Source organism: Rattus norvegicus, chromosome 8, assembly GCF_021556685.1.
Source record: "Rattus norvegicus strain SHRSP/BbbUtx chromosome 8, alternate assembly SHRSP_T2T, whole genome shotgun sequence".
Classification (NCBI taxonomy): Eukaryota; Metazoa; Chordata; class Mammalia; order Rodentia; family Muridae; genus Rattus; species Rattus norvegicus.
The window spans coordinates 66,676,495-66,703,198 of NC_141541.1; the positions used below are offsets into that span (position 1 = coordinate 66,676,495).

Consider the following 26,704-nt stretch of genomic DNA (forward strand, 5'->3'; position numbering starts at 1 on the left):
TGCCTTTCTCAGCCTGGTCGCTCCTGGTCCTGCAGCTGTGGGCCACTAGGACCTCAACATTCACCCTAAGACCCGATCTCAGTCTAAGACCCTCTACAAAGCAACGGCTTCTCTAGCTCTGGAGAGAGCTTCAGAACAGCTCTTAGGCACAATCAGAGCAGGGCCAGGGCCATGGAAGCCCAGGGGAGCAAAGCATTTTGCCGATGTTGCACAGCCTCTAAGGAGAACTGGGCTGTCCACAGATGTCTGCTTTATCACAACAGGCGCCACCTCAAGCTCTTAACTGGACACCAGGCGTGGTACTATCCTCTGTATAGACCATCTCATTTAATCCAATGTGGAAACACCTAGAGTCCTATTCTCATACCCATTTTTTTACACGTGGGAAAACAGACCAAAGGACAGTTATTTGCCGAAGGCTCCTTTGTTTATAAGAGACGTCCTCTCTCCTGAAGCGCTCCTCCTACCCCGTCTGGGAAAGTCCTCAGTTGGTACAGTCCTGATGGATGGACCAAGGTATCTAGGAGACTCCTGAGTGGTGGTTGACCCTGGGTTGGAGGCCTCCATCAGAGGGTTCTTCAAACCTCAGAGCATGAAGTCTCATCTCCTGTCCTCTCCAGTTAAAAGGGCCAGACTCACCTGTCTTGGATCCTTCTCCATCCCCATCCTGGTCCTCAGCACCTAGAAGGGTGAATAACCAGCATTCTCAGTCCTCTTAGTCCTCTCAGCCTCGTACTCCCACACCTGGCGAATGAACGGATTTGACTTCTGGTCTGATTGCTGGATTCAAGGCTGGAGCTTGAGACCAGACCAGAGCCAAACCTAGGATATAATGGGAAAGCTGTAGCAAGAAGCCCAACTCTTCCTGGCCATGGCCGCTTACCCAGCTTTCTACCCACTCACAAGCCAGCCAACATCACCACATCTGCACTCTCCATTTGTGTGTGTGTGTGTGTGTGTGTGTGTGTGTGTGTGTGTGTGTGTCTGGTGTGGACATGTGTATGTGTGTATGGTGTAGGCATGTGTATGTGTATGGTGTGTGTGTGTGTGTATGGTGTAGGCATGTGTGTGTGTGTATGTGTATGGTGTGTGTGTGTGTATGTGTATGGTGTGTGTGTGTGTGTCTGGTGTGGGCATGTGCATGAGTGTGTCTGGTGTGGGCATGTGCATGTGTGTATGTGCATGTATGCGTGCATGCATATGAAGGTCAGATGTTGACATCAAGTATCTTCTTCAGTGAGTCCTCACCTTGGTTTTTTTTTTTTGTTTTTTTGGTTTTTTTTTTTTTTGTTTTTTTGGTTCTTTTTTTCGGAGCTGGGGACCGAACCCAGGGCCTTGCGCTTCCTAGGTAAGCGCTCTACCACTGAGCTAAATCCCCAGCCCCCTCACCTTGTTTTTTGACACAGGGTCTCTCATCGAACATGGAGCTCACTGATTCAGCTAGAATGGCTGGCCAGTGAACTTCAGGGACCTTTCTGTCTCCCCAAACCCCATCGTTGCAGAAGCAAGCTGCTACATCAGGCTTTAACCTGGGTGCTGGGGATCCAAACTCAAGTCCTCATGCTTGCCACTTTCCTGACAGAGTCACCTCCCCAGTCCCTCTGTTCCCCACTTTAATGTGCCCACCCATCCTCTATTTGCCACACACAGCCCACCTAACCATCTGGCCCAAGCATCACTTACCCACAATCCACCAAACTCTGCACACGTTTTCCTCATACCTAGTCACCTTCCTGTCTCCACTACCTACCTGTCTGCTCTCGTGTCTCAGTTTACTCATGTGACACCCACCAACATCCTCTCGCCCATCTACAATCACCAATACCAACTCAAAAGTGCTCATGTCCAGCAGATGATGGCACCATTCTGTACACTCCAAGGAAGACACACTCTTCCCAGTGACACACAAATTAAATGTTCACAATGCTCGAAACCCATTCTCACTCACATACCCACAAGGCTTATATATTCAGTTTCACGTTTGTTTCTGCAGATACACTGATTCCTCGTCACACGGCAGCCTTACACACCCACCACCCTCAAGAAAACATCACTCTCCTGTTTACACCCAGTTGCCATGCGTACACACTGACAGGGAGATTCACACCCACTCACATAGGATGTTAGCCTCAAGGTCTAAGGCTAGAACCCTCCTGTTTATTCTGTCACATGCCCAGAAACTGTTTGAATGTCTGTTTCCCTCCCAAACGCACACTGAAATTAGCTGCCGTCAAACTGTACCAAGGACTGGGACTTGTGGGCTGGAGAGATTGCGCAGTGGTTAGAGCACTGTCTGCTCTTGTAGAGGACAAGATTCTGTTCTCAGCACCCACAGGGCAACCAATCATCACCTGTAACTCCAGTTCCAGGCATGCATGCAGGCAAAACACCCATACACAAAAACTTTAAAAAATTAGACTTAAACTTTAAATTATTGTTTCTGAAAAAGGCGATGCTTCTAAAGAGTGATGAGGCCGTGACTGATCCACCCTTGCAGCTGGGACTGGTGCTGTGGCCTTTTGTTCTCGCTTTCCACCATTTAATGACCAGCAAGGCCTCTCCAGATGCAGGTGCCTGGGCACGGTATTGACTTACTTACTTTGCACATGCATCTGAGTATGTGGTACTCGTGCATGTGTGCATGCCTGTTTACATGTATATGGGTGACTCGTATGCAGAGGCCCAAGGCTGATGTCAGGAGTCTTCCTTGATCACTCGACATGTTGTTCATTAAGTCCAGGTCTCTCAGTTGAATCCAGAGCTCACTGATATGGCTAGTCTAGCTGACCCATTTGATCCGAGGAAGCCCTGTCCCCTTCTAAGAGCTGGAATTACAGACAGGCTGCCATGCCCATTAGACATTTATGTAGGAGCTGGGGTTCCAAACTCCAACTTTCATTCTTCTGTGGCAAGTGCCACAGCTGTCTGGATATGGTACCCCAGCTTGAGAAAAGCACAAGCCAGTAAATTTCTGTTCTTTACATGGTCCTGTCTTAGGTATTCTCTTACAGCTACACCAATAAACTAAAACAATGATGTATGCCCCAAGACATGCTGGCATGTATGTACACCACAAGCACACGTACACACACACACACACACACACACACACACACACACACACACACACGAGTCACTCTCCCTCACCTGCATTCTCCTCTTCACAGCTCTGCTTGATCTTTCTCCAGCACACGAAGGCCAGGGCCACCAGCAGTATCACAAGACAGACAGAGAGCCCCACAGTCACCCATAGAGCCTCAGGGGGGAATGTCATGGGCTGCCCTAGAAGAGGAAGAAGCATGAGACCATCTTGTTCCCATGGTGTGAACAGGGGCTCCCAGTCTTGCTGCAAGCCACCAAGGTAAATGATGGCTCACTCAGGCTCCCATGACCACAGCTCCACTCACCCTACCAAACCATTGTGGCTATGGGTTTGCCTCAGAAGGGAGGAGGGGGAGCTAAGAAGCCTGAGGGTGACTAATAACCATGGATAGGGCCTCACTGACCTAGGATAATCTTTCTGTCTTCTAAGGGTGTGGTTCCAAACACCAGCCTTCATTCTTCTGTGGCAAGTGCTTTCCTCAGTTCTCCCAGCTGCCTGGTTATGGTACTCCAGCTTGAGAAGCACAAGCCAGTAAATTTCTGTTCTTCACATGGACCTGTCGCAGGAATTCTCTGACAGCTGCACCAACTGAAATAGTGATGTGCCCCAAGACAAGCAGGCATGATCTCTAAGGATCTCTAAGCTGACCCAGCTCCCAGCTTTTCTGTCTAATGTTGCCACAGGAAACCCCACTTCAGCCATTCTTTACAGAATCACTTCCGACTCCTTCCAGGATCTACACAGTCGCTGTCATTTTCCCTTCCTAGCAGAGTCCCCTCTCCAGAGGCCTCCCTCACGGTTGCAGTCCCACCTGCTTTACATCATCTCGAAGGTCAGGAGGCATCAGTCAGCTACAGCCCGTGAGCCAGACTGTGGCCTGTTTTTGACAGTCCGTGAGCTAGTGTTCGCTTTTATATTTGGAAAAAGCTACAAAAAGAAAGGAGAAAGAAAGAGAACAGAAGGAAAAGCTACTCTGGAGATGTACCTCAGTCGGTAGACTGCTTACCTAGAACACATGAAGCTCCAGCTTTGATTCCCAGCAGCATATGAACTGGGTATGGTTTCCCACGCTGCCTGGGATCGCGGAACTAAGGAGTAGAGGTGGGAGGAGAAGAAACTCAAGGTCCTCTGACCTTTACACGTAGGCACATGATAAATGAGGTTTTAAAATAATGAAGATGGAGGAGACTAGTTGGGCAGAGGAGGGGGACCAGCAGGAGTGAGAGGGGACATGAAGTGGAATTAGGGGTGAGCATGATCAGAATGCATTGTATACATATGTGAAATAAAATCTATTCAATATGTAATTAATATAAGCTAATAAAAAAACTTAAATACTCAAAAGGAAAGTTCATCCTGACCCTGTCTCAAGCATGGTCTGACTTCCTTCATTCTCCCAGCCGAGGACACGGTCAGCTAGGCTCAGATCTACATCTCCAGTGTTTGCTCTAGAAAGCCCTCTCTCTCCAGAGACGCCTGGCACAGCACGCTCAACATCACTAACCCCCATCAGGTGAGGGGAGACCAGGCGGAGGACTGAGCATCGAAATCCCAGAATACTGTACGAGGCAGAGCTGCCCGAGGCCAAATGCAGGCCAAGAGCGCCAAGGTAAGCCAGCTCTGCTCTAATGGAAACAGGAGGCCAGCCGGCGGGGAGGAGAGAAACTGGGCTAAGAGGCCAACGCCGGATTCAGATCCTGGTTCATCTGCCCGCTGCAGAATGCGGCAGAAGGATCCAAAGGATCCTCAGGTGGAGTTGAGAGAAGCCGGGAACACGCCACTGCCTTTAGCACTTGTCAATTTTCAAAGTGGGGCCTGGCCCCCAAAACCTTTGGAGCCAGTGTGCTGGTTTGTAGTCTTGGGAGAGTCTCTTTTTCCCTGGGCCTTGGTCTCTTGTCTGAATTGTGCTCGACGACTCTTGCCCAAATGAAATCCCTTTCAGTCAGTGATAGCTACTGAGGAAATGTTGCCTGAAGTGAGGCAACTGCTCTCTTTCACACACAAACCCTTGCTTCTCGGTGAGCCTACTGCAGACATCCCAGCCCACCAGTGCAGGATGGTCATGAGTCCTCCGTCCTTCCTGATAACCTCCACACCTCTGTCCATCCCACATCTCACTCCACACTTCTTGGTCTTTCTTGTAAAAACAAAACAAAACCAGAAACAAAACAAAAAACCTGTGGGTTTTTTTTTTTAAAGAAAGATTGTGAGTGCATACGTGTGTGCTCACACATGTATGTGAGAGCAACCACAGGCCAGAAAAGAGCATCTGTTTCCTTGGAGTTGGAATTATAGGTGTTTGCAAGCTACATGATGTGTGCTTGGATGTAAACTCTGGTCTTCAATGATAGAGCAGCAATAACCACTGAGCTCTCTGCCCAATCTCAGTGAAGCATGGCTTCCCTACAGTTCTCTGTAAGATCATGGTGGTACCTCAGAGTATGAGAGAGCTGAGGAAGGGTCTCCCTTAGAGGATGCATAGACTGGCTCTCTACAGAGAGTAGGCTCAGGCTTGGGGAGATCTGGGCAATGCCTTAAAGAGTAGGTAGAATAAGACTTAGCCCTGGAAGATTAAGCAGGAATGGTGGCCACTGGCTCTGAGTTCATCTGGATAGAAGGACCGGCATGCTTAGCAGGAGGTGAGCTGCAATGAGGCCTAAGGTTTACACAGACACTGGCAACCACTGGAAGGAGAAAGTTGGGTGGGCTGGAGGTGTCAGGCAGAAGGTATGGGAAGAGAAGAGACAAGGACCAGTGACAACACCCTGATCTCAGAGACATAGGAGGTCCCTGGGAAAGAGGATGACACTGGGGAGCTAGACCTAGCACACAGACTTACCAAAGGACTGAGCAGAGACATGCCGAGGCCAGACACAGAGGGTGACTGTCTACCTTGGCCTGAAAGTGAGCCTGGGCCCTCTTTACATCCCCAAGCACTGAAAGTGCCTATCTGGACTAGTACTGACCTGGAAACCAGAGATTAAGTGACTCCCCCAATGTGAGTCTCAATCTAGCGTTTGACCACATGGTGGCAGTAGAGACAATCCTGGCTAATCCGACTATGACACTCAAATCTGCAGGGAGAAGGGCTGCCCTGCCACCAGGTAAGATCTGCCTGCGAGGCTCCAAAGTCTCTTGGGCTTCACAGTTGGGACAATGAAGTGCTCACTGAAAGGCACATCCTCACTCAGCATGTCTCTAAGCAAGCCTGTGCCTGCCCCAGAATCCCACCCACACCTCTAGAGTCCAGGAAAATGCTTTGTGACCTAAGTAAGAGGCCCAGGTACCATGGAAAGCAAACATTACAAATGATTGACCAGCTCAAGAAAGCAAGTCCCTTAAAGACTTCTCACTGGGGAGGCTTTGGAATACATGAAATCTATATGAAGACTTCTACACTGATATTCCAGTTTAGGGCCTTGAGAAGAGGCAGCTGCTCCCTCAGCTCTTCCCCAGCTGGCCATCTCCCCTTACCTGTGATGGTGACCGAGCCATGAGCATCTTGCTGCAACACCGGGTTGCGGACCAGGCAGCTGTAGGTGCCATTAGCACCCAGCACCACCCTCAGCACACTGTGAACATCGAACAGGCCCCGCTCGTTGGCCATCTGGGATGTGGTCACATTGCCAGTCAAGGGCAATCCCTGTCCGTCCTTCCAGAACACCTCAGCCTCGGGATAGCCCTGGTAGCTGGAGCACGTGATGGTCACCATGTCCCCTGGACGCAGGTCCTTGTTGGGCTCCAGGGTCATGCTGGGCTTTGAGTAGGGGGCTGGAGGGTGGCAGAGGGCAGAGATTGATGACAGTTAGCACAGGGGATCCAGTGGAGGAAAGGACACAGAGGCTGAGGGTCAGGAGCCAGCTCTGGGGCTTTCTATGATGGTGGCTTCAGCAGTTGGACGGGGTGGGCTGCATGCAGACTGGACAAGGAGGGCGAAATGCTCCCACCTGTGATTCAACTGCCACCTGCAGACTGGCATCAGCACTGCGAAAGGCCTGGATGCCCACGAAGCAGGGGACGCCCCCAACAGCTACATACATGCACTAAACCCTCAAGAACACGCTGCCCTAGGCCAGCAGGTCAGGGACGAATGCTGTGCAGCTGCTAAGATAGGCCTGCTCTGCACTCAGTCCCCGGGGAAGCGTGCACAGGCTATTGGGTGTTCATTAGTTGCCAGATGAGGTTAAATTGTGCCAGACTGAACCAGGCTCGGGGGAGGAGCAGCATAGGGAGGTGTCACTGCCCACCAGGGCCACCACAGGGTCTTCAGAGACCTGGACCTTCATGCCTCCTGGGTCAGAATCAAAGACAAAGCATTAAGGAGGGATAGGGCCTCTACAGCCATTCCACACCCACTTCTCCCATCAAACCCCAGGCCTTCTTCATTCTCGTTCTCTAGAGACAGACGGAGTCTCATATTTTCACAGCAGGCTGGTCTTGTCTGACAAAAGCCATCCCTGAGATCCAGACTTGGGGCAATAGGATGGTCGTGAGTCTCTAAAGAACAACCCCCTTCCCCAGCAGAACCCCGTTCCCTTGTTCACGACCTGTTGACCAGGTGCATCTCCATTCTTCAGGAGATTTCTACGGCCTTGGAGTCTGGGAAGTCAAGAGGGCCTTCGAGCAGTGACTCCTCCCTACCTGGAGTGCCCTGCCCCACCACCCTATCACAATCAAGCATCTCACTTGTTTGGAGACTAAAGATAAGGAACTAACTTCCTTTCATTTCAAGTGTAATTGACAGAACTGTAACCTCCCCTTTAAGGTGCCACTGAAAACCAAAAAATAAAAGCCCGCGGGGCTTCTGTGGATTGTGGTGATCCTACTGTAACACTATGTTGAGTACCAGGCATCTGTAGGAACCATTAGCATCCTGGACCACCCTAAGCATGCTGTGCACATCAAACAAGCCCTGCTCCTTGGCCATCTAAGATGTGGTCACAAGGCCAGTCTGGTGAGCCCTGCCAGAACACGGAGACCTCAGGGCAGCCCTGGGAGCCAGAGCACATGATGTTGGCTTGTCCCCAGGTGGTTGGGCTCCAGAGTCATGCTGGGCTTTGAGTAGAAAGGCTGGAGGGTGGCAGAGGACAGTAATCGCCAAGCGCATCAGTGCAGGAGATTGTGGAAGACCACAAGGCTGTTAGTGTGGGAGTCGGCTCATCTATAGTGTAGCAGTGTATAAGAGGCCACATGCAGAAGGATGAAGAGTGGAAGCAGAGGGTGGATGTCCCTCTCCACACTCACCGGCCACCTGCAGGCTAACAGCAGCGCTGTCAAAGTCCTGGATGCTCACAAAGCAGGTGTAGCTGCCCTCGTCGGTTACTCGGACACGCTGCAGCCTCAGGGATGCATTGCCCTGCACCAACAAGTCAGGGAAGAGCGCCGTGCGGTTGGCATAGGCACTGCCTTGGTCCCGGCCCTCAGTGAAGCTGTGCACCAGCTGTTTGGTGTCTGTCAGCTGCCAGATGAGGTTGAGCTGTCTCAGGCTGAAGCCAGGCTCTGGGGAGAAGGAGCAGCGTAGGGTGGCATCCGTATCCACTAGGGCCACCACAGGGTCTTCAGAGACTTGGACCTCCACAGCTCCTGGGGTGGGGGTGAGTCGGAAGGAGCAGGGCAGTTAGGAAAAATGGGGTTTCTCGGGGTCTCTCTCCTTTTCCAGCTACTGCTAGGCTCTGCATACTCTTCCTTCTAGGGCTGAGGCTCACAGTAAGTTCTTCTGGAAGTACTTATGAAAGAAAAAGAAGAAGAGCCAAAGAAGCCAGGGACTCGAAAGCTGAAAGGCAGCTTTCAAGCTTGGCAGGTACTTTCCACCTACCGGGTCCTTTGCATTTTCCTACAAATACATACTATTTGTATAGGAAGGGTGCCTGCAAAAGTAAACACCCACTGTTCTTAGTGATTCCCTTTGGGTGCGAGAACTTCATGGGTGCCTTTCTCCTCTTCATGAATAAACATACTTAACTTCAGTGCAAGAAAGAATACCCATGTCTTTAAATAAGGTGTGAGGCAGGAGCTCTTATAACACAGAGCCCATAGTGTGTGCCAGGAAGAGGGACCAGCAGGTGTAAAGGCCCTGAGGTGTGGGCAGAAGGAGCACACGGGAAGGTAACTCAGTGGGAAAGCCCACTGGTGGCCGGCCAGACAGGGCTTTGAGAGATGCTGGAAGAAACCTGGGGTTTTCCACCTTCGAGAGGATGTCATTAAGGAGGGCACTAATTATTGGGTGTGTTCTGGGTAGAAAAGCCTGACGTTCACCCTGGCTCTGTCTATAAAGGGAGACTATATTGTAGAAGGGTAAGGGAGTAGTCGGGAGACCAGCTCAGAGGTCCTCATAAGAAGTGGTGATACAGTAGTGGATAGGATACCTGAGGCTGTTAGCACAGTCAGCTAAAGGCTTTAAGCACTCAGGAGGCAGAGGCAGGAGGATCTCCGTAACTTTGAAGCCAGCCTGGACAGCATAACAAGTTCTAGGCCCTGGAGTGAAAGGCAACCATAGATATTGAGAGAACCAGCCAGATCTCATATGCAGCCCAGAGAATTATCAATGTTTGCTGGTTGATGAGGGTGAAAAGGAAGAAATATGTGGTGATTTGAATGAGAACGTGCCTCCAAGAGATTGTTCATATGTTTAAAATACTAATGGAACTGTTTGGGAAGGATTAAGGGGTGTGGCCTAGTTAGAGGAGGTGTCGAATTAGTGTGGGCTTTGAGGTTTCAAAAGCCTGTGCCATCCTCTTTGTCTTGTGCTTGTGGATCAGATGTAATCTCTCAGTTACTGTTCTGGTGCTATGCCTGCCTGCCTGCCTGTCTGTCTGTCTGCCTGCCTGTCTGCCTGCCTGCCTGTCTGTCTGCCATCACATTCTCCACCATGATGGTCATGGACTCACCCTCTGACATTGTTAGGCAAGCTCCAAAGGAAATGCTTTCTTTTATAAGTTATAAGAAAATGGGCCCTGGACAAGTCCTCTGTTGGCCCCTGTGCCTTTTATCCTATAAACATTTCAGCACAAACAATCTTCAAATGAAGCCAACTGAAACAGCACCATAGAGGGCTTGAAAAATTTGTATTTGTTTTGTGATTAAGCTTTTACTATGAATTCTATACATACTCTTTCTTAGTATGTGGTGTCTAGCGGTTGATACTGGCCCTGAATCTTTCAGTGATTCCATGAAAACTCAGGCCAGTTTTCATCCTTGCCAACTAGTCCCCCCTTGTAGGGGACATGTAGGACATGGAACTTAGTCACCTAAAGTCCTTTTTAAAGAAGTTAAAACCAGGCCAGATGTGGTGGCACACACCTTTTATCCCAGCACTTGTGTGGCAGAAACAGGTGCATTTCTGTGTGAGTTTGAGACCTGCCTGTCTACATAGTGAGTTCAAAGACAGCCAGGAACACACAGTGAGACCCCGTCTCAAACAAACAGGTACACAAAAAGAAATCACTCATGGTTAGAGATGGTATTGTCTCTAGTGACCACTAGATGGCACCAGACACTCAGTTTTGTTTTCTCCATATGGTGGATGGTGGGAAGTACCTTCATCTATTCATCGTGGTGACTGGGCACTGTATACACAGCAAGCATCCACCCAGTCCCTGAGGTTAGACCCTGCTTTCTGAGCAGAGCGACAATAGGCAATAAGCAAAGGAACCGTATGTCGAGTGGAGGTAAATGCTAGGAAGAATGTAGTAAAGGCTAGGAGGGAGGGTGCTATGCTGTTTTACACAAAGTCGTCAAGAAGGCGTGCTGAGAAGCTGTCATTTGAGCAAAGGTTTGCAACAAAATAAAGAGTGGAATCATGCCTGTGTCTGAGGACAGAAAGTTCTGGGCAGAGGACAACGTATGCACCAGGGTCCTGAGGAGAATTCACAGTGTGTTCAAGAACTTGTACTATCACAGCACACAGTCCCATTTTACAGATGAAGAAGTAGAGGCTAAGGTAAAGAAGGTTGGTTGCCTTTGGTGCCGAGATAGAAATCAGTATAATTCTTCAAGACAGAGGCAGCCTGGCTGGAGCCCAGGGAGGAGTAAGCATCCCCATACACCACCACGACCGCCATCCTTCCCCTCACCTGTAAGGCAGAGGCACAACACTCCCAGTGCCGTGCCCATAGACACACCCACACTGGGGCCACCCCATCCTCGAAGCATCTTCCTGTGAGACAGCTGACAGCTGGACTCTCCGTGGCGGATGGCTGCTCCTGCCTGTGGAAAAGGAAGAGGGACTTTTGTCTTCAAAGTTCCTCCAGAGTCCCCAGAACCAACCAAATCTAGGTGGGAAGAGGCCAGGCAGCTAGCCAGACAAGGCCGATGAGCTTCGGGTCCAGGGTGTGCCCAGGTCACTTTGCATGATGGGAGAGTAAAGGGGTCGGATTTAGACAGACTTGGAGTTCAACTTGAAAAGTCTACTCAACCCTAAAGGTAGCCAGGAGCCACGGAGGGTTCTGGAATGAGGAAATAGCATTGTCGGGGATGCTTTGATAGCATCTTCAGGGTAAAAGAAAGGAGGCAGCCGAGTGATAAAGCAGGTGCAGATCACAGTGACGGCATCTGAGAGCGTAGGGTAGGACACAAGAAGGCAGCAGTCAGGACACTTGGTTCTGAGGCCTGGTTACTGGGGTGGGAAATGTGGAATATTTGGTCTAAGGCGTGTTAGGTTATGAGCATGTGTGCAGAAAGCCCAGGGCAGAGTCCTGGGAGCGGCAGAAACGTACGGATGTGGAGTTTGGAGAGACACTTGCTAGTTTAATACCTGTGTACCAAACCACCAAGGCCTGGCAGAGAAGAAGGCCAGGAGCAGGGCTGGTGTCTGTGTCACTGTCAGGCCTCAGCAAGAGTTGGATCTGTTACAACCGACCAAGGCTGGCCCAGAAGGGTCCCAGACTTCCCTAGGTTTAGCTTGCAGGTGCCTCACTCAGGCAGAGTGCAAGCACCAACCACATCTAGTGCCTTGTGCTGTTGCCTGCTCAAGCCATGTGACCCATGTCCGTCTGTCCCACCTAACAGTAACAGGCAAGAATACGAACATTTTATATCCTCATGACCACCTCCAGAGACAGACTGATTGCCTTGGTCACATTTAGCAGGAGAAACACATGCATACATACATACATACATACATACATACATACACACACACACACACACACACACACAGACACACACACACACACACACACACACACACACGCAAGAGCTGAAAAGGGCCCAATCCGATGGCACTTCTTTCTACCTCTGATGGAGCAAATGCTGTCTACAACCAAGCATTTGGTCTAGCCTCAGGACAGCCCTTCCACCTTATCCTTTCCTCTCAGTCCCTTATGTCAGGCAGCTGCACAGAGGGAGTCCCTGAGCCAAACCTTGCATCCTGGCCAGCCACCCACTTCTCATGGTTCACTGCAGGGAAAACCCTGGGCAGCCACTTCCTTTCCAGATGCTTCCGGTCCAAGGTCTGGTGGCCTCAAAGCCTCACCGTCTGGGTGCTGAGTCAGCAGCTCCAATTCATAGAGGCACCCTTGGGGACACCATTTCCTGCCTGACAAGGGCACCGTCAGCCTGCAGGAAAACCTAGCAGGCAGCTGCCTGTACTCCTGGCTATGTGCCACAGGAAGCTAAAGCCGACAGAGCTACCAGCCTCTAAGTCCTCTTTTACCCCCAGGCAGAAGCAAATCCTGGGAGCTGGGGTGTGGCTCAGTTGGTGGGGTGCTTACACAGCAAGTCCGAAGCTCCTGGTTCAACCTCTGAGGCCCTCTTAAACCAGGCGTGGTGCTTCATGCCAGTAATCTGAGCACTCCCAAATAGATGCAGGGAGATCAGGAGTTCAGGGCCATCCTTAGCTACATAGTGAGTGAGTGCAAGGCCATCCTGGGTTACAAGAGACGCTTGTCTCAAAACAAAAACAGACCCTGAGTCTGTCAGTGCTTCTTGGGTCCCATGTCTTCCACTCTGCTGCCTGGACCTGCCATCTAGGGCCACCCAGGCGCTCTTCACTAACCCCCTAAGACCCACACGTCACCCCTACCAAACTCATTCTCTCAGGTGCCTTCTCTTGAGAGCTAAGACAGGAATCAGCTCGTGTTGTCCCCTGCTTGAGAATCTCCCATGGCTTCCCGGTAGTTTCAAGAGAAGACCTACACACCTCTCTTCCTGACAGTCAAGGCTCTTAGGATGCCCTCCCCTGCTTCAAGCTATTCCGTTACTGGGCTTTACCCCTAAGATCACTTGTGAATGTCTGTCGAACATGTGAGATCAAGGAGTCCCTCTCCTCGTCAGGCTACTTGAGTTTCCCAGAATGTAGCTGTTCCTCCCTCCAGAAGCGTCCATGAGAGGCTTCCAGAGTGGACGCTAATTTTGTTCCTTTGCTTCTTTTACTCAATTCTGGGCTCACGAAGGCCATCATTGTAATCCAGCCTAGAAACTCCAGGGAGCACCCCCGCCCCCCAACAAGAAAGAGTACAGAGTGCCTTGACCTCCTGTAGAGACACTGTGGTAAGAGCCAGCCACGCTCACCTTAAACCTGCTGCAAGCATATTCAACCGATCCCAGAAGGTTTAGGACCCAAGGACACTCCCAAGACACCACCCAAGACTCATTACCCCAAACAGTAAAAAGAGCAAACCTGATTGCCAATACGGGGTCTGAGCCAAGATGCCCTGGACCTACAGGGATTCTACCCCAACCATAACCAATGGCATCATCCCAGTCTCTTTTATTTTATTTTTAATAAGATATTATTATTATTAAAAGGATATTGGATCCCATGAAACTGATGACTGTGAGTCACCACGTGGGTGCTGGAAACTGACTGGAACCAACTCTCCAACCTGATTTCTTTGTTTGATTATGTGTTGCGGTGTTGTGCGTGGGTTTGTACAAGTGTGGGTATGTGCACAAGGCAGTGCGGTGCCCAGGGTCTGGAAGAGGGCATCAGATTTCCTTAAGTGGGAGTTACAGATGGCTGTGAGCCACCATGTGAGTGGGAACCGAACTTGGGGCTACCTGTAAGAGCAATACACGCTCTTAACCACAGAGCCACCCCCACCCCCATCCCACAACCCACCCCGCACCCCCAAACCTTTCAAAACAAGGACAAAGGTGAGAGAGTTGCAGAGCTCTAGAAATATCAACTTCCTGAATCCAGATATTCCTGAAGCAAGATGCAGACCTAGATGGGCCAATCTTTTCCCCTTAATCCAGGCCCAGCTAAGTTTCTGTCATGTGCAACTGAAGGAATCCTTATATATGTGGATTCATCTATGCATTGGACCATTCCTTTAATAATGCATAAAATACCCGTAGCAGAGGCCGTGGGGACAAAGGTGACTAATCTGCGTGTATATTCTCAAATAGCAGACCCAGTACAGAAGGTGGACATGCCTTTCAGTGCAGCCCACTTTAGATTCCATGAGGGCCGCTCAGTGGCATCTGAGAGCCATCATAGCCTCCAAGTGTACCGTGAGGACCTGGAACAGCTCTCCAGGTAAGGCTGGGAAAGGTGAGGTTCGTCTCAGGCAGATCTCCTCGATATGGCAGCATATGAAAGACCAAGGCATCCACAGCAGGAGGAACTGAGTTTGATCATCAGAATTTGGAGGGAATACCAGGCATGGTGATATTCGCTTGTAGTCCTGAGACTGGGGAGGTAAAGAAAGACGGATTCTCAGGCTCACTGGCAAACCAACGCAGCCTGCTTGGTGAGTTGTGGGCTAGTGAGAGAGCTAGTCTCAAACAAAACCAAACAAGCAAAAAACCAAGGTGGACGACAATTGAGGATCTGCAGCCAAGGTTGTCCTCTGGCTTCCACAGCTAGTGCCCACCTGGGTGCAAACGAGCTCGCACACATGCACAGACACACACACACACACACACACACACATGCACAGACACACACATACACAAACACACACAACACACATATACATATGCATAGACACACACATACACAAACACACACAACACACATGCACACACATGTACATGCATGCACACTCACACATGCACACAAACACATATACACAATGGCAGAAAATGAGCCCAAGGTTTGGGTCTCTGCCATTTCGCTGTACAGTCTTACTAAGGTCCCCCACAGTGGGGGTTTGAATGAGGATGGCCCTCATAGACTCATATGGTTGAATACTTGGCTTCCAGCTGCTTAGGAAGGATTAGGAGGTGTGGCCCTGTTGGAGGAGGGGTGTCACTAAGGGCAGGCTTGAAGTTTCAAAAGATTAGTGCTATTCCCAACGTGCTCTCTGCCTCCTGCTGCAGAATTGATCTCTCAGCTGTCCCAGCTACAATGTCTTCACTCTGCCATCATGAATTTTAAACTCAGGGAACTAAAAGCCCACTTAAACTCTTTCTTTTATAAGCTGCCTTTGGTCATGGTGTTTTATCACAATTTTTAAAAAAGGGGGGGGGGGGGGTTGGGGATTTAGCTCAGTGGTAGAGCGCTTGCCTAGCAATCGCAAGGCCCTGGGTTCGGTCCTCAGCTCCAAAAAAAAAAAAAGAAAGAAAAGAAAAAAAGGATGACTACACCAATCTTTCTTTTTAAAAAAGGAGCAGGGACGGGGCGGGGGCTGGAGAGATGGCCCAGTGGTTAAACACACTTGCTGCTCCTGCAAAGCACCTAGGTTCAGTTCCCAGCACCCACATGGTGGGCCACAACCATCTGCAACTCCAGTTCCAAGAGATCTGACACCCTCTTCTGACCTCCTCTGGTATCAGGCACTCCCATGGTATAATACATACCTGCAGGCAAAACATTCATAAACATAAAATAAAATAAAAGGATCTTCTTAAATTTGTAATTATTTACATCCTTTTACTGAAGTATTTAATATTTAGTGTCTAAGCACTGAAGTACACAGAGCCCATGTACAGAGGTGACAGGTCAGCTTGTGCAAGTCAGTTCTCTTTCCACCACATGGGTCCATGGGTTCAGGTGGTCAGGCTTGGAAATAGGCACCACACTTTGCTGAGCCACATCTTACCAGCTCAACCTCCTCTCTCTGAGTTCAATGTTTCTAAAAGAAAAGCTTTGCTAAGCCTAATGGCTCTTCTTTCATATATTAATCCTTAGTACTATCATGCAAGTGACACCAAAATACATACAGCCATGTTACCACAGAAGACACCAATTATTTCCTTAAATCTGTTCTCCTCTTCTGTAGCATTATTAGTCAAGCATGGGGCGGCTCAGTTAAAGACTACAGATCCCAGACTCCTTTTCAGCTGGGTGTGGTCACAGGATCATTTCCCGGCTAATAAGATTTCAGAGGAACTAACATGTACAGTTTCTGGGTCATGTCCTTAAAGATGGAGGGCACACTTTTGTTTTTCTTCCTCCCCCTTCCAAGGCATGTTCCAGAGATGCGGCAAGCCTTGTAGGACCACACTGCCCGGGTAACACCCTAAGCATTACAAGGGTCCCTAGGGCTGTGGTTTCAGCCCTGGATGTAGCCAGATGGTCACATGGGTGAGAAGTAAGCATCTGCTCTAGCATAAGTCACTGTTATTTTGGTCTTTCTTACAGCATCTGAATGAACTAATTTAGGGAGCCATCCCTCTCTGTTTATTTCTTCCTTCTCTCTCCACCCTAGGAAAATTGCTAGTGCTCGGAGCCACACAAGAAACCATCTAAAATAGGTGTCTCAGAATTTGAGCTACAGACAGACACAGTCTCAACAATCACCGGCGGATGAGAGAGCCCAGCTAAGAGATATTTCAAGGATGGAAGTGACCCAGGGTGTGCATGAAAGGAGCAAAGACTGGTGCTTAGGACAGATGGCTAAGTGTGGACACACAGACCGGGATGTGGAGTTGAGAGAGCGAGGTATGCTCCAGGGGAAGAAAAAAGTCACGCTGAAATTAAGCTAGGTTCATTCCACAAAGTGAGAGATGGGGGCAAGTCATTCGCACAAGGTGACCACAGAAACCAAAGCTGGCACCGCTCCTCCTCAGAGACCAGAGACCGACAGAATGAGAAGAGGCTTCCGGGACAAATTCTGGAGAAACCTCAGAAGTGGATGGCTAGGTGTCAGAACACAGGAGGCCTTTCCCTGGCCATCCTCGCCAGCTTGTATGCTCTCTCTGAGGATGGGAACCAACTTCCTCCGGGCAGTCTGCTTGCTCTGAGGCAGATCACTGGTGAAAACTCCTTCCTTACACTGAGCCAAAACCTGTCTCTAAGAACAACCTATGCTGGTCCTCATGAAGTCCCTACAACCACACAACAAGCATGTGTCCCTTCTCGTGGCCCTGCAAGTATTTGAAATCCCTTGATGAGGTCACCACCAGGCAACTGTGTCACATACTTCACACACACAAAAAAAGATTAATTATCAAATGTGTGGCTCAAAATCATAAGTCCTTGAACTCAGCACCACTTTCCTGTTTCTAGCCACCTGCTTCTGAGGAAGCTGGAGTGGACTGGAGCCTCTAGGTTGTTCCACGTGTTCTGACAGTTCACTGGGCCCATCTAAGTCCAACCCTCAGCTTCCATGATTGATTAGGCTGCCTGGCCAGTAAGCCCTGGGATGTACCTCTTTCTATCTCCTGCAGGGCTGGGGATTTAGGGAAACCCCTGTACCCGGCTTTTACTTGGGTTCTGGGAATTCAAACTCAAGTCCTCATGTTTGTAAGGCAAGCACTTATGGCAAGCACCATCTCCTCAGCCCCTAAAATGACACATTTTCATAATAAATACCAGGGAACGGTTTTGGGAACAGATATATAATGAAAGTGTAATACGACCAGTCCTTTGGTGCCAGTACATGCAATTCCTTGACAACTTTCAGGGAGGCTTAGGGCTGTTCAGAGAAGGGGACATTCCTCTGTCTGGGAGAGGAGGTGGCAGAGAAAGTGATGGAGTGAAGGAGTGTCACAGCATATTCTGGGAAGACGAAGACGGCACCCTGGGAGAGAAATGCTGTGGGAAGATGAAGCAGAGGTCACTTAAGGACTCCAGGTTGCTTCTGTGCAGTGGGGAGCTGAGACACTGTGGCCTACACCTCCACCTCCTCCCCGAGTTCTACCCAGACTGCCTTGAAATATCCCTGACAGCTTCTTGGAGACAAGTTCGCTCAGCATGAGGACAGCCAATCCCAGGGGGCAGATGAAATTAAAACAGATCACCACTTCCTCACCTGACTTGCTTAGTTCCCTGGCCATCTGTGCTTTTCCTCCTTGGCAATGGAGTAACACATACACCAGGCGTGTGTGCACACAAACACGCAGCAATCTAAAGGAACTGATCCGGGGGCTGGGGAAATGGCTCGATAGATAAAGTGACTGCCGTACAAACATGAGGATGTGAGCTTGGAGCCCCGGCACCTATCCCAGCTTTCCTGACATGTGGGTCACAACCCCAAGGGGGGGGGTCACACATCAGATATTTACATTATGATTCCTTACAGTGGCAAACCTACAGTAATGAAGTAGCAATGAAAATCATTTTATGGTTGGGGATCACCACAACATGAGAAATTGCATTAAAGGGTCGCAGCACTAGAAGGGTTGAGAACCACCGGCCTACAGAAAAGCAGCGTGTAATGTCATACATATAATCCCAGTGCTAGGATAGGGTTAACAGGTGGATCCTTGGGGCTCGCTGGCCAGGCAGGCTTACCAAATCGGCAAGATCCAGGGTCAGTAAGAGACTTTGTCTGGGGCTGGAGAGATGGCTCAGCGGTTAAGAGCACCTGACTGCTCTTCCAGAGGTCATGAGTTCAATTCCCAGCAACCACACGGTGGCTCACAACCATCTGTAAAGAGATCCGATGCCCTCTTCTGGGAGACTTTGTCTCAAAAAAGCAGGATGCAACAACTGAGGAAGACAGTCAAGTTTGACTTCTGGCTCCTATTTACACACGCACACGCACACAGACATGCTTACACCTGTATGAACACACTCACATACGTAGACACACACTCATAAAACATGCACTGCATCCAATCACCCCCTTCCACAGGGAAGCCAGGCCTGTTCATCCACTTAGAATAACAGCTCAGCGGCAAGGGAGCCTGTGTGGCCTGAATGCCCCACCTCCCCACTTCCCACTTCCTCGCACCTGTCCCACAGCGCAGTGAGCTGCTTCCAGCTTCTATAGCACAAGACTCTCTTTCCTATCATAAGGGATTGTCTTTACGGCTCTAGTCGCCTATGCTGAGATGACATGGTAATACCTTTCTACCCTGAAGGTACACGTGACAGTAGAGCCAGAACAAAGGCTGCCACTCGCTATCCCGTGTGCCTTACCTGACACCTCAGAACCTCCCTGAGGACCAACCCTGTGTGCTTCCATTAACTCTTCCATCGTTAATCCTAGCAAGGACTGAGCATGATCCGTAGGGAGCTCAGTGCTTTCTGCTCAGTGGTGGACGAGTGGATGGACAGGTGGATGGACAGACAGGAGCTGTAATGAACAAAGGGTCTAGAAGCCTGATTATGAACCCACCCCTGGAATGTGGGAATGGAGGACAAGTCCACTTTTGTCTTCTACTTGATACAGTTTGGGGTTTTTTTTTGTTGTTGTTTTGGTTTGGTTTTTGTTGGTTTTACAATGGATGTGCAATCCTTTTGCAATAAACAAATAGAAAAGAGAAAGCAGCTATATGGTTCCCCTGCTTACTCACTAGGCTCTCACTCTTAGGCCAGAATAAAGATCCCAGCCACTGACCCCTGCTGAGATCATAATTACATGCTGGGCTGGCAAAAGCACTGAAGGTCTGCCTGAAGTGGGTCTTAAGGTCTAAGAAGGTGACATTGGAGTTGGAGGTTCAAATCCACACTCTGCCATTTCCAAAGGCATGCAATTTAGAGTTATATGCTGGACCTCAGTTTGCTCATTCATAAATTGGGAATAATAAGCCCTGTCCTCTCAGAGTTTGGCTGAGTAAGATAATCTGAAACTGACCTAACAAACCCTAGATGCCCTGTAAATGGATAAGGGACCTGGGAAAGGGAAGAGGGTCTCTAGAATTCATTCTCTGGGGAGGTGTCTCTGAGATGGCTTTCTTTTCCTGACACTCTGAGTCAGTTCAGGCCTTTTGTGTCCAAGGTTACCCACTACTAGATACCATGCCCCAGCCCTGTGATTTCATCCATCAGAGCAACCCAACTTCCTCTCAAAATGACTGTGTGAGTCAGAGCTGTGGTAAGTCATGAGAACCATCTGCAGAGCCCGCATTGTGGCCCAGGGGGTCTTCCCAGCATCCTCAGGCCATTTCCCCCGTGCCTGCAGGAAGTACTCAGAGGAGGGAAACAGAACGCCGGACAGGGTGACTGGTCTCCCACACAGAGGTCAAGACCCCAAGCCCAAAGAGGGCAAACCACTCAGTGGAACACGTGCTGCCGAGCTGCCCCTCCTTTCTCCCTCCTTTCTGCTCAGGAAGAGGCTCTCAAATGAATGAGCATCTTCTAGGACCTCACAGCCACTTAAAGCATGCACTGTGACGCCATCTTGAACTCAGTATCACCTGCAGAGGTGAGAAGCTGACCTGAGCATACACAAGGGGCACGTGCGCGCACGCGCGCGCGCGCGCGCGCGCACACACACACACACACACACACACACACACACACGATCAGAGGCTTGGGAAAGGGCCAGCCAGAATGAAGAGAAATGGAGGAACAGGAGCATAGGAGCCTAAATCAGAGGGCAGATCCCAGGCCAGATCCTGGCAGACCATGAAACATACACCTGAATTCACTCAGCACCTGTTGAGCTCTGCCAAGTGTCCATCAAACGTGCCTGGGAATGGCAGCCCAGCCAGAAGTCATGCCAGTCTCATGGAAGGGTCTGCTTGCTCAGATGTGTTCTATTCAATGCCTCTCTGCCCTGAAAGAGGCTCTGCCTAGCAGAAAGCCGCCCCACCCCCCTCACATGCCCCACTGCCTCTACCAGGGACAGGTCTCAGTGGTGTAGCCTGCTCTGCCAGTCCTCAGAGCTGGGGGTCTTTTGAAATACACCTGGCCCGGGGCTCATGCCAGGTTCATATGAGAATGTGAGCCCCAGGGAGACGGTGCTGCCCTAGAGTCCCCAATCATCCATCGCCAGCGAGGGTGGCTAATGAGTGTTAGAACTAGCTCAGGACCGCACCCAGGCCTGGAGTCCTCACCCAGCAGCCAGAGTTGCCAGGAAGTTTTAACTGCCCAGGACATACATAGGCTCAGGAGCAGCCCTGGCTTAAAATCCTGACACAGACGCTCTACCAGAATCACAACCAAACACCAGTGACTATGGCTACCTACTTGAGACTCACCCACAAAATAGGAGTGATGATTCCTAACCTACAAAGCTGCTATGAGAATAAAGACAGCAAGGATCAATAATACCAAATCAGTGGTAAATTGCTTTGTGTGTGTGTGTGTGTGTGTGTGTGTGTGTGTGTGTGTGTGAGTAGTGTGTGTTCATGTGTGATGCCTGGTGTCAATGGCATACATGTGAAGATCAGAGGTCAGCCTTGAAGGCCAGTCTTCGCCTTTCACCTTGTCTGAAGCAAGGCTAGCTTCTGGGAATTATTCTGTGTCCACAACCCCACCTCACCACAACAACTCTGGAATTGCAAACACATCCATCCAGCTTAGTGGGTTGTGGGACTGCAAACTCAGGTCCTTTGGCTTCACTTCCCACGGAGCCATCTCCTCAGCCTGGTTTATTGTTTTTATTGAGTCAGGTCTCCTATAGCCAGGATTGGCTTCAAATTCATTATGTAGCTGAGACTGGCCTTGAATTCATTATGTAGCTAAGACTGGCCTTGAACCCCTGATATTCCCACCTCCACTTCTCAGTGACTGGAATCATAGGGTTGTGTCAGGAAGCCCTTCTGCTAAGGTGGAAGTCTGACATTAGCAGACAGATAGCCCTCAGCTTGGTGCAACATGGCAGACTCCCTGTGTCAATACAGCTTCCTCTTCTCTGGGGTATCCTGGACCCCACACCAGAGAATGTCATGAGATTCCTGGAACGCCTCCCCATGCTAATGAGGCATCTCAGTGCCTTTAGCCTTCAGCCAATGATCTTTGTCCACCCTGGATATTCTCACCCCTTCCTAAAACTATATAACCCTTGGTTCACCCCAAATCAAGTGTGTGCATAAAACCCACCCTGAGAAAAGACATATGCACAAGCTAAGTTCCTCTCAGAGAACTATTTCATTGAAGATCCTCAGAGAAGGCCTTCTCTCCTCACCCTCACCCCTAGGATCCAGCCCATTTTGGCCTCCACTTCATCCTTGCAGCTGCATCTGAACAACCCGAGAGGAAGAAAGTGGAGGACCCACAGCTTGGCATCATATGTACACCCAGCTTCACAGAGATAATTGTCACTACTGCTATTACAGCCACGGGCATGACGTAGGCCTTCTGGGTCCTCTTCCAGCCAAGACCTACTTTGTAGAGCTGTACATCTAGGTTCCTGCAACTGTAGGCCTTCTGTGTGCTCTCCTTTCCACCTAGACCCTACCAACCCTGGACTCCAACACAGCAAACACACAGCCTAGCCTCACCTCTAGGTCTGGCTCCTTCTATGCTTACCCTCTGCTTGTCCCAGAAACTGGGCCATAGCTCTACTCATCAAGAGTTCCAGTCCCCGCTACCCACTGCTGTCAACCCCAGGTCAGGAAAATATTCCAGTGTTTCCCCTAGGAAGGTGAATGCCCAGAGTTATGAGGATTGGTAGCATCTTTCCCAGGTGCCATAGAGAAACTGAGGAGTGTGGATCTGCCAACTTGAGAACTAGACAAAACTGGAGGGCATAGAAGGCTCTCCTCTCCAAGAGTGAAGAGCACCTTGGGACAAAGACTAAGTCTCTGGTAGGAAAAGAATGTTCTATCAGGGACAAGTCTCTGTGGTCAGGCCTGTCCTCTCCCTAGCTCACCAGATGAGTTCTCTCTGCCCAAGTGCACCCTTGGCACATTTTCCAGGGTCCAAGCTGAGAGGTCAAACCTGAGGCTGCTTCTAAGATGGCAGAAAAAGTCAGTTCTGAAGGCAGACAGCAGACTGCCCTCACCCCCTGCCCATTCTGTGTCTCTGGGTATGTGACCTGCCCTTGCTGGCCTTGGGTTTCTCCTTCTCTTCAGTGATATCAAGACAATCACACAAGGTGATGGTCATCCGGCACAGCCCCATCCCAAGTCCTGCCCTGAACACTGCAGGAATTGCCAGATGACCTATGGTGGTGGCAAAGGCTATAATACCAGAATATGTGGCTCTCCCAGTGTGTGATCCACACCAAACTCCTCTCCCTAACCAAGCTCCCCCGCACCTCCCACCTTTTCCTGGTAGAGTTCCCTGCCACTCCTGCCCCAGGGTGTGGGAAAAAGGACAGCAATGAGAAGTCCCCACTCACTCAGAGGATAGGCTTTGGGTGGTGACATCATCCTCCTTGTCCCTCTTCCTTCTTTGCCGTCCTATGACTCAGACCCACAGCTCAACAGCCCCCGTGTGGTCATAATCTCAGAGGATCTGGGTTGTTTTCTGCACAGAGCCCAACCCAGAAGCATCCAGCTATAGGTCAGACACTCAACACTTTCTAGGAGTCTCTCTGAGGATACAGAACACCAGCTCACAGCTCTTACTGCATCCCCAACTGGATTTCTCATCTTCGCATCTAACCCAAATCCCATCAAAAAGAGTGAATTCTAGAGGTCAGCACTGGAGGAGGGTGACTCCTGCAGAAAGCTTCAGGAGAGGCCTCTCCAGAACAAGGAGGCTGGCTCCCCAGAGGACAGTTCTGAAAGGCCACCACTTCTATCACTGTTCTGAAGATAAACATGAAAGCATCCAGCCCAGCTGCCAGGCACCCAGCTGCCAGGCACCTGAGCATCTTGGACATTCAACCTCCCTGTTCCCATCAGGTGCCTGGACAGAGCTTAAGGGGGACAGAGATGGTAAAGAGAACTGGGTCAAAAATCCCAACTCACCTCTGAAACTAGGCTTCTTCCCTTACAGGATGCAGACTCTGTCCTCTTGTAGCAAAGTCTGGAGTGCATAAGTAATACTCTGCAAACAGGAAGAAGCCACCACGTATGCCAGGACTGTACAGAACCCTGCCCTGTTGACCAGCCATGGGACCAACTCTGTGTATGAGCAAACATTCTCCCTCTTTATGATTTCTTTGCCTCATGACACTTTGGACAAAACTGATGTTCACACTGTTTACCTAAAGTGATGTAATGCAAACTTCTTTCTTTTTTGTTTTGACCGAAGTCTCATGTATCCCAGGTGAGCTTTGAACTATGGAGCTTAGGATGACTTCTGATCCTCCCGCTTCTATCCCTATGCACAGAGATTACCGCCATGAGCCACTAGGACCAGTGTATGCATCACAGGCCGCTAGGGATCCAGTTCAGGATTCCTGGGTGCCAGGCAAGCACTCTACTAACTGAGCTCTATCCCCAGATTTCTATTCATCACATGATGAAAAATTCAGTGATATCAGGACCCCATGTCAGCTAACTGTGATGTATTTGTAACACGGGGGAAGACATCCACGGGCCACAGTTAGCCAAGAGTTAGTGCTGAAGATTGAGAACACCATCTACCAAGAAAACGCACACATCCAAAATATTCCCATTCCCAAGCAAGGTGGAAATATAGGCTACCCCTCCATACGCTACCCCTCCATACACCTTAGCTCCCCAGTCAACAGAACCCATAAGGCAGGTTTAGGTTTCAATTTCAAGTACAGATTTCAGATTCACTTATTTCAGGTACCCACACTACTCAGAATGTCGCCGTTAAACAACAGGAGTCCTAGGGATTCTTGGGAGACCAGAAGGAATGAGAATGGAGGCTCCGTTAAATAAGTAGCTCTCAAACAGTTCCATTGGCTTCTCGAACTGAAAGTAACTACTACATACTTAAAAGAAAAGGTCTGTGAGCCTGGCATGGTGATGCATGTCTTTATCCCAGCATCTGGGAGACATAGGCAGGAAGATTTCTGTGAGTTCAAGGTCAGTCAAATCTGTAGTGAAATCCTATCTCAAAAAAAAAAAAAAACAAAAAACAAAAAACCCACCCCAACTTTTTTTTTTAGGATTTGAGTTTTAATTTAATCAATATTCATTTACAGGTCGTCCACAATCAATTTGAAGGGAAATAGTTTTTCACAATTAAGTAGGTGTCTCCCGGACACAAATACAAAACAAAAAACAAAAAACCCAGATACACACATACAAACTTTCGGTTTAATATTTGCTTAATATTTTCTTTCAATGATAAGCTCTCTCAGGTCTGAGTCATCCACCATGCATTTCTCATTAGGACAGGTTTGGCTTAGAAATAAAACTCCCTTTCTGCCAGTTCACTGCCTTAAGCTCAGAAATCTTCGACTGGTTGGCTGGGGCCTACTGAGGAAGGGCCCTGGGGGACTGGATTCGATCTTCTAGTCTCTGTGTCCCACCCTGGCCCTCCAGTTTCTCTCCACCCTCCTTCAGATCTCCTCTCCATCCACCTCCATTTAGCTAAGACAGCCCAAACCGCCCCATCCCTATTTCCTCTTCAATCTTTAATTTCTCGTGGGAGCCTTTAAAGCTATTCCCAGAACCTGTTCCCCCATGCTCTTCTGCAGACCTGGGCCCCCTTCACCCTTCAGAGCCAAGAACAGGGGAATCACCTAACCTCGTGCTCCCCTCCCCCGCGGCTTCCCCTTTCAGAGCTAGCATTCATAGTGTTTTCCTCCTCAAAGTCGGGAAAATGCTTCCCTCCCAGTCTTGGCTAGCAGCTTCCTTTGGCCTTGAGAACCATCAACACAGTGACCTACCTCCCTGCATCCCCTCTCCACACCCAGGCCTGAATAATCAGCCACCCACCCCGTTTCAGGCCCCACAAGTCCTAGACAAGGGAGTCGTTAGATCCCACAAATCCCAGCGGGTCTCAGCACCCAAGGAGGGAGCGGCCAAGCAAGGGTGCTCCCAGCTCCTCGCGGCCCTAGAGCCCTAGCGGTGACCGTGGATCAGGGTGCCGGTGCCCTGCGGGTAAGGGCCTCCGAGTTCCCAGCTCCCTGCACCAGGAGCCTGAGCGCGTGCGATCCAGGCGCGGCCGCACACAAAGGCGGCCCCAGCCCACGCCGCCCCGCGCCACGCAAGCACTCACCGCGCCGCGCCGACTCCCGGGACTCGGGGACGCGGCGGGGCGCAGCACAATCGCCGCCACCGTCGGTAGAGCGGCCGCGAGGCCCGGCCAGACTGGGGCCGGGGGCGGGAGTGTGAGGGGCGGGACGGCCGGAGGAAGCTGAAGGCCAGGAAAGGCCGCCGGGGTGCGCCCCAGAGGCTGGATTGGCCTGGCGGCGGAGATCCCAGGGTGAGGCCTGAGTTCGCCTGCTGGGCAGGGCCCCAGGTCTGGACCCGCCCCGACCCAGACCCTTGCCGGACCCCGGCGGGGGACGTGGGAACTCTGAGGGGGAGGTGTTGGACTACTCGCTGCCCATCCCCCACACGGATCCTAGCACTTCCAAGAGCCGAAGTTTCTTTTTCGATGAGAGGGGACAGGTGACCGGCCATTGACCACTCCCACCCTTGGAGCTGCTGGCTCCAAGCCCCGCTGCAATCTAGCTGCCCCATTCAGTCCAGAATTTCTCCCCTCGACACCAGCCACAGCACCGC

At 50.3% G+C, this 26,704-nt stretch overlaps 1 protein-coding gene and 1 long non-coding RNA gene across 10 annotated transcripts in view; one reads left to right on the forward strand and one right to left on the reverse strand.

The window, feature by feature from the left end:
- Cd276 (Cd276 molecule) overlaps positions 1-26,289 on the reverse strand; it is a 42,065-nt gene extending 15,776 nt beyond the window's left edge. For 4 of the 9 annotated variants that reach the window (XM_087562023.1, XM_087562024.1, XM_087562022.1 and 1 more), the window contains exons 1-7: positions 26,196-26,289; positions 24,023-24,101; positions 11,176-11,308; positions 8,348-8,686; positions 6,578-6,874; positions 3,148-3,282; positions 640-681 (exon numbers count right to left, since the gene is read on the reverse strand). In XM_087562023.1, coding sequence (XP_087418149.1) covers positions 640-681; positions 3,148-3,282; positions 6,578-6,874; positions 8,348-8,686; positions 11,176-11,308; positions 24,023-24,091 — 1,015 coding nt within the window. In that variant the 5' untranslated portion in view covers positions 24,092-24,101; positions 26,196-26,289. 9 annotated transcript variants of the gene reach the window in all.
- Positions 3,168-4,457, forward strand: LOC148004163 (uncharacterized). The gene is made up of 2 exons (XR_015627286.1): positions 3,168-3,361; positions 3,533-4,457. It is a non-coding gene; the product is annotated as an uncharacterized LOC148004163 (long non-coding RNA).
- Positions 26,290-26,704: the final 415 nt, after the last annotated feature.